We start from the raw sequence: 13,083 nt of genomic DNA, 5'->3' as shown, positions 1-13,083 counted from the left end.
ACTCCTCTAATTCTGCCCTCCTGAGCAGCGCTGATTATAATCGCTCAACCATTGATGGCCGTGCCTTCAGCTACCTAGGCCCTGAGCTCTGGAATTCCCTGCCTAAACCTCTCCACCTCTCTTTCCTCCTTTAAGACGTACTTTAAAACCTAGCTCTTTGACCAAGCCTTTGGTCATCTGCCCTAATTTCTCCTTATATGGCTCGGTGTCAATTTTTTTTTGTCTTATAACACTCCTGTGAAGCGCCTTGGGACGTTTTACTACGTTAAAGGTGCTATATAAATACATGTTGGTGTTGTTGTTCTCTATGAGTGCCAACAGCTCCTGAGAGAGGGGTGGGGCTATGACAGAAACCTAACACCATCACACTCCACTGTCTATGCTCCTCACCATTCAGATTACATCGTTTTAAATTCAAATACAGATTTGGGAAATACTTTTTTTAATGGAATCTGCAAAGTTTTAAACAGATGGTCACCCTCTCCCTCTGCTAGTACCTGTCTGCCTTTCTGCAGTAGGGAATACACCACATAGAGAAGTGGGTAGCTCCACTTCCAAATAAAATTCCCAACTCTGGCTGTAAGTCTCAGGCCAGGAAGCGGTAGTCACATATGGAAGCAGATTGGGTGGGAGGAGCACAGACAGGGAGCAGACTCAGGTGGGCATGGGGAGAGATGAGGAACACTGGGATGAGGAAAGAAGCCTGAGGTAGATATGGGGAATTAATTCCCATGGTTCTAATTGTCTCAGGTCTGGGACTCAGGAAACGACAAAGAAAAGAGTGAGGGGAGCGGAATGGTGGGTGGGTGGGTGGGAGAGTTAAGCGTAGGTTCTGGAAAGTAAAAAATGTTTGAAAGAAAGTACAGCAGAGATGAAGAAACAGCAGAATGAGAAACACAAATATTAGAAAATGCAATTATTAAAAGAACTAGTAGCCTGAGTAAATAATAAGTTATCAATGTTATACTGCCAACTTAGATGTAAAAGATCCCATGGTACTATTTGAAGAAGAGCAGGGGAGGTCTGCTGGTATCCATCAACCAACACCATCAACAGAGATTAGCTGGTCATTTATCTCCTTGCTGTTTGTGGGACCTTGTGTGAAAATTGGCTGTTGTGTTTCCCTACATAACAACAGTGACTACACTTTAAAAGTACTTAATTGGTTGTTAAGCGCGTTGGGATCCTCTGAGGTCGGGAAAGGCACTATATAAATGAAAGTTCTTTCTTTCTATTTAATGTATGTATTTATCAATTCAATGCATTTGATCCTTGTAGCTGCTACCTATTTGATAATACACTAATCTGCAGACAGACAAATGGGTTGCAGAACTGTAGTAGTGATTTCTCGAAGGCCACACCAAAAACAAGCACAATCCTCCAGAGGTGTATGAAGTTGGCAAAGCAAGGCAACACATGGCTTGCAATTTGCAATTATGGACAAGGCGTGCATCGAATTTGAAAGAAAACGATCAGACGATTCAAACTTACCTGCGTAGTGCACAGTGAACAGGCCAATGGCAATGCTGATCAGCATCAGCACGATTAACACTGTGTAGAAAACTTGATTGTAGCCAGTCGGCCGGCAGCAGATGCAGCTGCACTCACATCGATCTCGGGACTCTTGGGCCGGATCAGCCGAATGACTGGAGGCTGGCTCGCACTGTCTCTGTTCCAGCAAAGGAGCAGTCACCAGCCCATTTGCAGAGGTGTCCTGACCAATAAAGATGGTTGAAGGCCGCGAACGGGTTCGACCTGCAATGTGAACATTGCAACAAAGTTTTAGATTTGCGATCATCTTCTCTAAACAGCTGGGTGATGCTTCTATACAAAATCTGCCCGTCGATTGAAATGCTTTCCAACAGACTTCTTGGGAGATTTTTGTGGGAATGCTAAAGTAGGCAGATCTTGGGGGAAAAATTCAGTTGTTTGCGCCTCCCAGTAGCGCCTTAAGAGGGCGCCAATTGGGGCGCAAAGCAACTAGCGCCTGGGCGCGGCGATGTTTGCGCCGCTCGCGAAATTAACTAGACATTTTGCGGTGACGCTAAACACTACCGCCACGATCTCCTGCGCCGGCAGATCGTGACATCAGTCGAGCGCGCAACGCCCCGTTAGCGCCCCGGACCGGATATTGAGTGGCGCCCCCTCCCTTACCACCTGCCGCTAGCAACGACAGGTTGAGGGGAGCGTTATGCTGTCAGAAAGGGACGAGGGGAGCCCTAATTAAAGACGACCGCTTCCTGCCTTTTTTTGTCGGTGACATTTTTGCACCACGCATTCTGAAAGAGAGAGAGACTTCTGGAGAGATTCAACGCTGTGTGAAGGGGTTTTGGGTACTGAGCAGCACTTTGCAGGTTCATTTTGATTTTCCCTTCCTTGCTTCGCCAGCGCTCTGAGGTAGCGCCTCGCTCCTCGGCCTTTGCGCCTTAAGACAGGTATGAAGCGCCTGATTTAGTGCTCCAATCACCTCCAGGGGTGATAAAAGCCAAGTTTGCTGTCGGAGGCGATAATTAGCGCCAGGCGCTAAACTTTGCGCACGGCCGATAATGGCGCCCCAGATGGGGCGATACTGAATTTTTCCCCCATGCCCCTGTTTTCTGGGGACAGTCCCCAGATTAGGTACCCTCTCTCCGGGCAAACAACATCCCCGGAAGAGTCCCCGGTTCAGGAGACTCGTCCCCGGATAGAGCCATATTCATTGGCCTGCTGGTCGGCAGGAGTTGGATTTTAACTTTATTTTTTGGATAAGCTGGAAAAATTCAATCTTTGTTTTTTAAACATGAATGTACAGAAACCCTGAGGGAGCTTCTCGTCCCGTTCGCACCCGGTTTGAGCTCAGGAATGGATTCCAGGGGCCGATTGAACGGAGGCAACAATGGCGGCCCCGCCTTCCCACAATGCAGGGCAGCAGAGAAAAGGTCCCATCGATAGCTCAGGCCGCACTGCACTCTGGGAAATTGAGATAATTGACCGTGGCCTAGAAATTCACTATGGCCCCGCCAGCTGCCTAGCGCCCAAAAGTTAGCGCTGGGCGGGAAGCCTACAGCGATCGTCAGATATTCATTGTTAGCACCCCAATTCGGAAGCGGGCGCTATACCAGGGTGTGCCCGCCTCCGCTTGGTGCGCTGACACTGAATATCAGCGCTCTTGGCACCGCTGCGCCAGGCGCTGCGCAGCGGCACGCTGCGGTACTGCAGGCCTCCTCCTTCTCTTAAGGGGGAGCTGCCTGCAACGGGGAGATCGCCGCTGGATAGTGCCGGCAAATGAGCCCGGCACCACGGAGCAGTGCCGGGCTCGCGGAAAGCAGCCGGCAATGCCGCGGGGGGGGGGGGTGGAGGAGGCCGGGGAAGGAGGTGCGGGCAGGCAGCCGCCACAAAAGCGGCCGGCCGCACCTTCCGCTTTAAAGCGCCCCACTAAGGCAGCAGGACGGCCTCGTTTTCTGGTCGCTGTTTGCGGCCGCTTCGGAGGAGGCGGCCGCAGCTAAATACGGGGATCGGCGCGGTTTCGGGGCGGAACCGGGGCACTGCGCACACCGATGACGTCATCGGTGCCGGCGCAGCGCTAACGGCTACCGCCGCCAATACCGCTGCGCTGAATATCTGCGCACTCATTTTTGGCGCAAAATCACCCTTTAGGCGTTAACTGGGCGCAAAGCTGGCAGCGCCTTAATGAATTTCTAGGCCCCTGTGTTTTGGCCAATAGTGATTGGCCGGAGTCCGGAACCTTTAAAATGCGTGGGAGAAACCGAGAGGCGGTGAGAGCTGGTGGGTGAACGGATTTACTTTACCTCAGAGATCAGTATGGTGCATTGTGATTTTTTTTAATGAATAAGTCAAGCTCTAAATTCTCCCACTGGGAAGGGGTTTCTGACACCTTCTGAGATAGAGAGTGTTTCGCACTTTATATGGAGATCATAAAGGGTGCTAAATAAATGTAAGTCTTTGGGCTAGATTTTCAGTATAGACAGTTTTGGGGCGCTAACCTTAGCGCCCGCCCGAAGTTAGCGCCCGCCCCAAAGTAGCGCCCCGTTGCCGGAAATTCAGTGGCTTCGCCCTAAGAGGTTGGTGGAGCGCTAAAAGAGGCGTTCCACTACTATCTTTAGGTGCTAAGCCGGCGGTGCAGAGCGCAACACCCGAGCTCGGGCGCAGCGCACGGCAGACACTCTGGTGCCAGTGAGCTCTTAAAGGAGGAGGAGGAGGAGGAGGAGGAGGTGGTGGTCCTGGAGGTCCTTCCACACAACACATGCAGACTGCCTTTTATAGTGCAGGAGGAGTGCCCTTTAATTTGCGCTCCCCAAGGTGTGTTGCGTCCCATTTTACAAACGCTCTGGACGCCAGCCGCACAATGGGGCGGTCCGACTGAAGTTTGGATTGGGGCGGCCAAAGGGCGTTGCACGAGGATGTGACGTCATTTTCTGCGCGCGCATCCGGGCGGCCGCTAAACTTTGCGCCGGCGCTAACGGGCAACTTAATTTGGGGCGGGGCGCAAACTGCGCTGCGCCCAGGCGCTACACGCATAGCGCCCGAAAATCACTTCTCTTAAGGCGCTAACTGCTGGCGCAAGCAACTGAAAATCTAGCCCTTTTTCTTTTCACACACTGGTATATATTTCTGTAATAGGATGCAAAACTGAGTGAGGCATAGCTGTGATACACAATAATAGACAAGTTATGAAAGAGGACTGGGTGGTTCAATGGGTTTACAATACTGTCCTTTCACCACTAGCCTGAGTTCAAATACAGCCTAAACCAATTGGATAACTATAAGGCAAAACTATCTGACGAAGGGTTATCAACCTTAAACGTTAACCCTGTTTTTCTCTCTCCACAGGTGCTGCCTGACCTGCTGAGCATTTCCAGCATTTTCTGTTTTTATTTCAGATTTCCAGCATCCGCAGTATTTTGCTTTTGGATAACAATAAGGATCTTGGATGAAATGAACTTGGACAGTATCTACCATAGAACAGTTCCTAGTGGCGCCGTTATGATTGGGGCTAGTTTTTACTCATGCCCAATGCAAAAGTCCACATCCATAAGCAAGGTCTCACTCCCCATAAACTGGAAATAAAAATATCTTTAAAAAAATAGATTTTTGTTTTGTAGGCAAATAGTTTGATATGAAGACATGAGCAACTACTTTTATTAAATTTCCTTAAGGACATTCAAAATCAATTCTGTTTGGCATCAGAAATCATTTTTTTAAAAGTCCCAGGATAGCTGATAAAATACAAAAGGGGAGGGGTGAGGGGGAAGATGCATTTCATATTCTGCCATTTACCCTCTCAAGCCCTTTTAAAACTTTGAATACTTCTATTAGATCCCCCCCTGCCCCAAATAGTCTGCTGTGCTCTAGTGAATATAGTCCCAGTTTTTCACCATAACTATATATTTTAATCCCTGGTATCACCTCAGTAAATCTATAATGGGTATTTAGGGTATATATTTAGGGTAGATAGAAAGGAACTTTTTCCCTTAGTAGAAGGGTCAATAACAAGGGGGCATAGATTCAGGGTAAGGGGCAGGAGGTTTAGAGGGGATTTGAGGAAAAGCTTTTTCACCCAGAGGTTGGTTGGAATCTGGAACTCACTGCCTGAAAGGGTGGTAGAGGCAGGAACCCTCACAACATTCAAGAAGCATTTGGATGAGCACTTGAAATGCCATTGCATACAAGGCTACGGACCAAATGCTGGAAAATGGGATTAGATTAGACAGGGCCTGATGGCCGGCGTGGACGCGATGGGCCGAAGGGCCTCTTTCTGTGCTGTATAACTCTATGACTCTATGGCCTAGAAATTGAGGTTGCGCTGCGCCGGGGCTTAACGCCGGAAATTTAGCGCCGGTGCTAAGTCGCGCTGTGCGTGCCAAAAATTCAGTAGCGCCGCGCCCAAACGGCTGCCGGCGCTACTGAAGGCTGTTTGCGCCTGAAAACTGGCGCTACGCGCCGCATTGCGGCGCTATTCCGGCGCTGCGGCGCCCGATGCGGTGCGGCAGGCTCGGGAAGTGCAGGCCTCCTCCTTCAGTTAAGGAGGAGCTGCCTGCACCCGCCCGCTGGCCGGTAAAATCTTCACAAAAATGAGCCCGGCACCTCGGGGAAGTGCCGGGCTCGCAGCCGAGAAGCATCTGTTCCGCGGGGGGGGGGGGGTGGGGGAGTCCGGGAAGGGAGGTGCGGGCAGGCGGCCGGCGGGAAAGCGGCCGGCCGCCGCTCCACCTTTATGCGCCGGCGCAAAGTCGTGCAAGACTCTGTTGCCAGAGTCTTAGTTGCGGCTGCCACGGGCGAGGCGGCCGCAACTGAATTTCGGCGCTGGGGCCCGTCACCACGGCAACCGGGACGCTGCGCACACCGATGACGTCATCGGTGCCGGCGCAGCGCTACCGGTGTAACGCCGATGTTGGGCCCTAGTCAATTTCAAAACCGGCTGTAAGTCCAGCGCAATGCCCTCTAGCGCCGCAAAATGGGCGCTAAGCCCACTCAATTTCTAGGCCTATGACTCTAATGTATCTTGCCCTTGATTCCAATATCCAGTCTATAATCCAGTACTCCAACTGTGGTCTCATCAATATCTTGCACAGATTCATCGTCACCTTCTTGCTTTTTTACTCAATGCCACTGTATATAAAACCCACAATGCCATTCAACTTTTTTAAATATAGATTTCTGTATCCTTAGATTTCTTTTTTCCTCCACTCCATTGAAATGTCTGTAGGTACCATTTAGGATATATTTCACTTCTCTTTTCCCTCAAAATGTACTAGATATTTATCTACATTTGTCACATATCTGCCCACTCCCCTAATCTGGCTATGTCCTCTTGCAATTTCCCTCACAGTCTTCCATGTCCCCTAGCTACCTTTTGTCAACCTTACTCTCTGCAGCCATCTATCCATGTCATCACTCCAACATGGATCTTAAGCTTTGAGACAAATCTTTTATGCGGCACTTTAGCAGATGCATTGATTTGATTTGAAGACGTATCTAATACACAGACTGTCAACACAGCAGTTACCTGAGTAAGACTTAGTGACCTCGAAGTTGGAGTTGGTGCGATGCAAGTCATTAATGGACTCCACAGCATGGAGCTCAATTTCGTGCAGGTCACTGTTGCTCTGCATTGAGGATCTAAATGAACTGGAGGGTGCCACTTTCAATATCTGCGTTAAATCAACAGCAAAAAAACATTGTCATTTACAAAGGGATTAAAGTACAGTGAAAGCTGCTTAAACAGCAGAGAGTCTTTACAGGCTAATAGCTTACTTGAAGGGGGCATTGTTTGATCCAGCAGGTGATTTAGAGGCAGCTGTGTGACCAGCAGACAGTAGCAGATGAAGCAGCTCTCCAACATGACACCAAGCTTGCCCCTTCACAACCTAGAAATCAGTCACTCTCACCTCCCACCTATTATGCTATCTGAAACACAGTCCAAGACAGTCATCACTTACTGTCACTAGTCACATATGACCCTTTATGCATGTATCCAGATAATCAACTTGTGGGGTGGGGGGGGAGGGGGGGTGCGGAGGGGGGGAGGCGGAGAGGGGAAGAAGGAAAGATCTTTAGGGCGGAAGGTAATCTCTGACTCCAGCCTTTTCTGCATCCCCTTCCTCTCACCCCACCATTAGTGGCCATGCCTTCAGTTGACTAGACCCTACGTTCTGGAATTTGCTGCCTAAACCCCTCAACCTCCCTATTCTCCTTAAAACCCACTTCATCGACTAAGATTTTGGTAACCCCATTCTAGTGTTTCTTTCTTTGCCTTGGTATCCATTTTTCAACTTATATCAACAACAACTTGCAGTTATATTGTGCCTTTAATGTAGTAAAACGTTCCAAGGCACTTCACCGAACCGTAATCGGACAAAAATTGACACCGAGCCAAAGAAGGAGACATTAGGACAGGTGACCAAAAGGTAGGTTTTAAGTAGCATCTTAAAGGAGGAGAGAGAGGCGGAGAGGTTTAGAAAGGGAATTCCAGAGCTTAGGGCCTAGACAGCTGAAGGCACGGCAGCCGATAGTGGAGTGAAGGTAGGCAGGGATGCACAACTCTGTTAAACACCTTGGAACATTTTTTCTACATTAAAGGTCATAGAGTCATAAAGGCACAGAAGGAGGCCATTCAGCCCATTAAGTCCGTGCCGGCTCTCTGTAGAGCAATCCAGTCAGTCCCATTCCCCTACTCTGTCCCCGTAGCCCTGCAAGTTTATTTCCCTCAAGTGCCTATCCAGTCTCCCCTTGAAAACATTGAGTGTCTCCGCTTCCACCACTTCCGTCGGCAGCGAGTTCCAGGTCCTCCCCACTCGCTGCGTAAAAAAGTTTTTCCTCACATCCCCCCTGTATCTCTTGCCCAAACCTTAAATCTGTGTCCCCTAGTCCTTGTACCATCAAGTAGTGGGAACAGCCTTTCCCCGTCTAGCCTATCCAAACCCATCATAATCTTGTACACCTCTATCAAATCACCCCTCAACCTCCTTTGCTCTAATGAAAGCAAATCCAGCTTCTCCAACCTGTCCTTGTAGCTAAGATCCCCCATCCCCGGAACCATTCTGGTAAATCTCCTCTGCAGCCTCTCAAGGAGGAATTTCTTCACCCAGAGAGTGGTGAACCTGTGGAATTCTCTACCACAGAAGGATGTAGAGGCCAATACATTAAATATATTCAAGAAGGAGTTGGATATATTTCTTAAGGCTAAAGGGATCAAGGGGTATGGGGAGAAAGCAGGGACCGGGTACTGAATTTGGATGATCAGCCATGATTGCATTGAATGGCGGAGCAGGCTCAAGGGGCCGAATGGCCTACTCCTGCTCCTATCTTCTATGTTTCTATGTTTCTATGTGCCTTCACATCCTTCCTAAAGTGTGGTGACCAGAACTGGGCACAATACTCCAGTTGTGGCCTAACCAACGCTTTATAAAGGTTCAGCATAACATCTCTACTTTTGTACTCAATACCTCTATTTACGAAGCTCAAGATCCCATATGCTTTGCTAACCACTCTCTCAATATGTCCTGCCACCTTCAGGGACCTATGCACATTAACTCCCAGGTCCCTCTGTCCCTGCACACTCTTTAAAACTGTGCCATTAAGTGTATATTGCCTCTCCCTGTTCCTTCTGCCAAAATGCATCACCTCACACTTCTCTGTATTAAATTCCATCTGCCACTTGTCTGCCCATTCTGCTAGCCTTTCTATATCCAGTTGCAGTTGATTGGTATCATCCTCACTGTTTGCCACACCCCCAAGTTTGGTGTCATCGGCAAATTTATAAATTCTACTCTGTATTCCAATATCCAGGTCATTTATACAAAAAAATCAGTGGCCCCAGCACTGACCCTTGAGGAACACCACTGTCTACCATCCTCCAGTCTGAAAAACAGCCATTTACTACAGCTCGCTGTTTTCTATCCTTAAGCCAATTCCTTATCCAAGCTGCCACTGACCCACCTATTCCATGAGCCTCAATTTTGTTAACCAGCCTTCTGTTTGGTACTTTGTCAAATGCCTTCCTAAAATCCATGTAGACAACATCCATTGCATTCCTTTCATCAATCCCCCCTGTTACTTCATCAAAAAATACAATTAGATTAGTCAAACATGATCTGCCTTTTACAAATCTGTGTTGGCTCTCCTTAATTAGCCTAATTCTCTCCAAGTGCCCGTTAATTTTTTCCTTGATTATTGTTTCTAAAACTTTACCCACCACTGATGTTAAACTGACTGGCCTGTAGTTACTAGGATTGTCCTTACACCCTTTCTTGAACAATGGTGTCACATTTGCCACTTTCCAATCCTCGGGCTCCTCCCCCGCATTTAGGGAAGATTGGAAAATTATGGCAAGCCCTTCCGCTATTTCCTCCCCCAATTCCCTTAGCAACCTGGGATGCAAGCCATCTGGACCAGGTGACTTGTCCACTCTCAGCATACCCAGTCTTTCTAGTACATCCTGTCTATCAATTTTCACCCCTTCCATTGCTTCTACAGATATTTTGTCAGCATCCATCTCCTTAGTAAACACCGATACAAAGTACTCAATGTGCTATGCAAATGCTACTTGCTGTTGTTGTCTCTCCTAGTCAGAGCTAAATAATACCTTTCTTTGTTTGTATTTTTGTGTTGACTTCCTGGTGTTTACTGGGAGGGAGGTGAAGGTTATTGATTGTTGCAGTTCTTTATGTTAATACTATATGTGTGATTTTTCAGAGGAGGTGAAGGCTACTGGATGCTACAGTTCTTTATATTAATACTATATGTTTAATCAATAAGAAGGAGGTTATATTTCTCACACTGTTATTTCTAACATTGAACAGAAAGTCAATAAGGCTGCCCTGGTGATTCAGCTGGTTAAAGCAATGAATTGCTGCACTATAAAGACCATGAAGGGCCCAGGTTTTGTTGTGTCCGTGCATAATAAGACACAGACTGCGGAGAACGGTACAACAGGTGTTTACTCAACGTGGCTCACACTAGAACTGATCTGTACAGATTACTACTCAGTGCTATATACAGGTGTGGTCACTGCCAGTACTGCAGTATACATGAGCTGTAAAAGATAGTTCCCCCCTTAAAGGTATATACATTACAATTCCTCCCCTTTTAGATTAACAGTACCATAACACTCATTTAACAATTAAATATCAAACTAATTACAATTAACACTTTTAACATGCAACATTAGCTGAAAATAGTCTATTTATATATTCAGTCTTTGGGGAGGCTTCCTGATCCTTTCTGGATAACGCCTTTCCCGAGTGTCTTGCTCTTGGTGCGGAGGCGATTCTGGCCCCCTGTTGTCGGTTGGTTCATCAGCTTCCGATGCTACTGTTTCTGGGGTAGATGCGACCTGTACGTCAGGTTCATCACCAGGTACGTATGGGCGAGGCATGGGGTTGACTTGTTCCTGTGACTCTAGGATCTGGTCAGCATGGCGTCTCACGATGCTCTCCCCAACGTCCACTGTGTACATTAGTGGGCCCTGCCGTGTGCATATTGTTCCTGGCTGCCATTTTTCTGTTCGGTAGTCGCAGGCCAAGACTGGTTGCCCTAAATTGAAGCTCCTTGTTGGCTTCTCATGGATGTGCTGGAATTGCTTACTCTCAACGTCTCTTCGTACGTTTGGTCTGAGCAAATCCAGGCGAGGTCTTAACCTTCGATTAAAGAACATCATGGCTGGGGCCTGGTTGGTGACTGCATGTGTCGCATTCCAGTAGGCGAACAGGAAATTGTCCACCTTATGCTGCAGCGGAATGTTGTCATTGTACATAGCCTTTATTGCCTTCTTAAAGGTTTGTATGAACCTCTCAGCCAATCCATTTGTGGCTGGATGATACGGGGCGGATGTGTAATGCCTTACCCCATTCTTTTTCAAGAACCTCCGGAACTCTTCGGACACAAACTGTGGTCCGTTGTCGGAGCAAATCTGTTCTGGCAAGCCATTCCTGGCAAAAATGGTCCGTAGGACTGCAATAGTTTTCTCCGTGGTAGAGGACATTTTGATGACCTCAGGCCATTTCGAGTGCGCATCCACGGCTATTAAAAACATTGAGTCCATGAATGGACCAGCAAAATCAATATGCAACCGTTGCCATGGAGATGAGGGCCACTCCCATGGGTGTAGAGGGGCCTGTGGTGGTGCATTTTGGACTTTCTGGCATCCTGAGCAGCTCTTGGTCAGGTCCTCGATTTGTTTATCAATTCCCGGCCACCACACATAAGCCCTGGCTACGCTTTTCATTTTTACCCCTCCCAGATGACCCTCATGAAGCTCATTGAGCACTCTATCCCTTAACATGGGTGGAATTACCACTCGGGATCCACACATCAAGGTCCCCCGGCACACTGACAGCTGTTCTCTCCTTGTCGAGAATGCTGGCAACAGTGAGTCGCCATGTGCTGGCCATCCCTTCACCGTCAAATCATATACCCGAGACAGCGTCGGGTCATTTCGGGTTTCCTTCACTTTGAAGCCCACACACAAACTTGTCCTTTAAGGTATCTGCCAGTCCCGCTCCAAACTGACAGTGTTTCGATAGTTTGCGCAGTTCTGTTAAATAATCAGCATTGCTTTCATCCTTATGCTGGTTCCGTTTGTGAAACTTGAATCTTTCTGCTATCAGCAGCGGTGTGGGGTTTAAATGTTCCTGTAGTATCGTTACTATGTCTTCAAAACTCTTTTCCATTGGCTTCGTTGGGGTTACTAGATTTCGTAATAAACCATACGTCTTTGCACCCATTAAATTTAACAATAGCGACGCTTTCTTGTCATCTGACACCTCATTTGCCTTTCAGTATACCTCTATTCGTTCGATATATGTAGTCCAGTCTTCGACTTCATTGTCAAATGCGGTGATACTGCCACTCTTCGGCATTTTGGGTGTGGTTTAAAATGGCGTCTCCCAATGGCTTAAAATGGCGTCTCCCGCGCTTTCCTTCCTCCTCCGCTGCTGCCAACGCCGCTCCCGGTGGTTCTCGTGGCAATGGCGGCACCCTGTAGGTTTCGCGCACTTCTCCTGCGCTGCTGCCAACGCCGCTCTCGGCGATCCTCGTGGCAATGGCGGCGCCTCGCGGGTTTCTGTGCGTCTCTCTCTCTCCCTCTCTTCGACGCTGCTCGGCCTCTGAACACCGGCTGCGCCCTGTGCGCTCTGCCCTCTCTCTCTCTCCCCCGTCGACGCTGCTCGGCCCTTTGCTGTGCCGCTCGGTCGGGCTCTAGCCCGCCGCTGTCCGGGAAGGGTCTGCGCACTACCTGTTGCCAGCCCGTTTCGCTGGACCACCTCGACTGGAAAGCCAAGCCTGGCTCTCGACAGCCTCCCCCGCAATTCTCAAGTCTCTGCTGGATGACTGGGCGGTTGCCCGTGGTCGACGCCCGAGTCTCTGGCCTTGACCTCCAATCCACTGATCTCCAGGAATGAATCCCCGGGAGGTGATGCAGAGTTGCAGGTAGGTTCGAACTTGCCTTGTCGCCAATGTTGTGTCCGTGTATAATAAGACACAGACTGCAGGAGAACGGTACAACAGGTGTTTACTCAACGTGGCTCACACTAGAACTGATCTGTACAGATTACTACTCAGTGCTATATACAGGTGTGGTCACTGCCG

General features: G+C 48.7%; 1 protein-coding gene across 3 annotated transcripts in view; it reads right to left on the bottom strand.

Moving 5' to 3' along the window:
* LOC147111248 (uncharacterized) overlaps positions 1-13,083 on the bottom strand; it is a 51,946-nt gene that overhangs the window by 29,206 nt on the left and 9,657 nt on the right. For all 3 annotated transcript variants that reach the window (XM_086001968.1, XM_086001967.1, XM_086001969.1), the window contains exons 2-3: positions 7,004-7,148; positions 1,492-1,755 (exon numbers count right to left, since the gene is read on the bottom strand). In XM_086001968.1, the coding sequence (XP_085858094.1) occupies positions 1,492-1,755; positions 7,004-7,109 (370 nt within the window). In that variant the 5' untranslated portion in view covers positions 7,110-7,148. The remainder of the gene's footprint in view (positions 1-1,491; positions 1,756-7,003; positions 7,149-13,083) is intronic.

The sequence above is a fragment of the Somniosus microcephalus genome, chromosome 11, assembly GCF_052327205.1.
Source record: "Somniosus microcephalus isolate GS21.2 chromosome 11, FLI_Smic_1.0, whole genome shotgun sequence".
In the NCBI taxonomy this organism is placed as follows: Eukaryota; Metazoa; Chordata; class Chondrichthyes; order Squaliformes; family Somniosidae; genus Somniosus; species Somniosus microcephalus.
The sequence above is the reverse complement of the archived record's forward strand: the minus strand, read 5'-3'. Positions and strand labels throughout refer to the sequence as shown.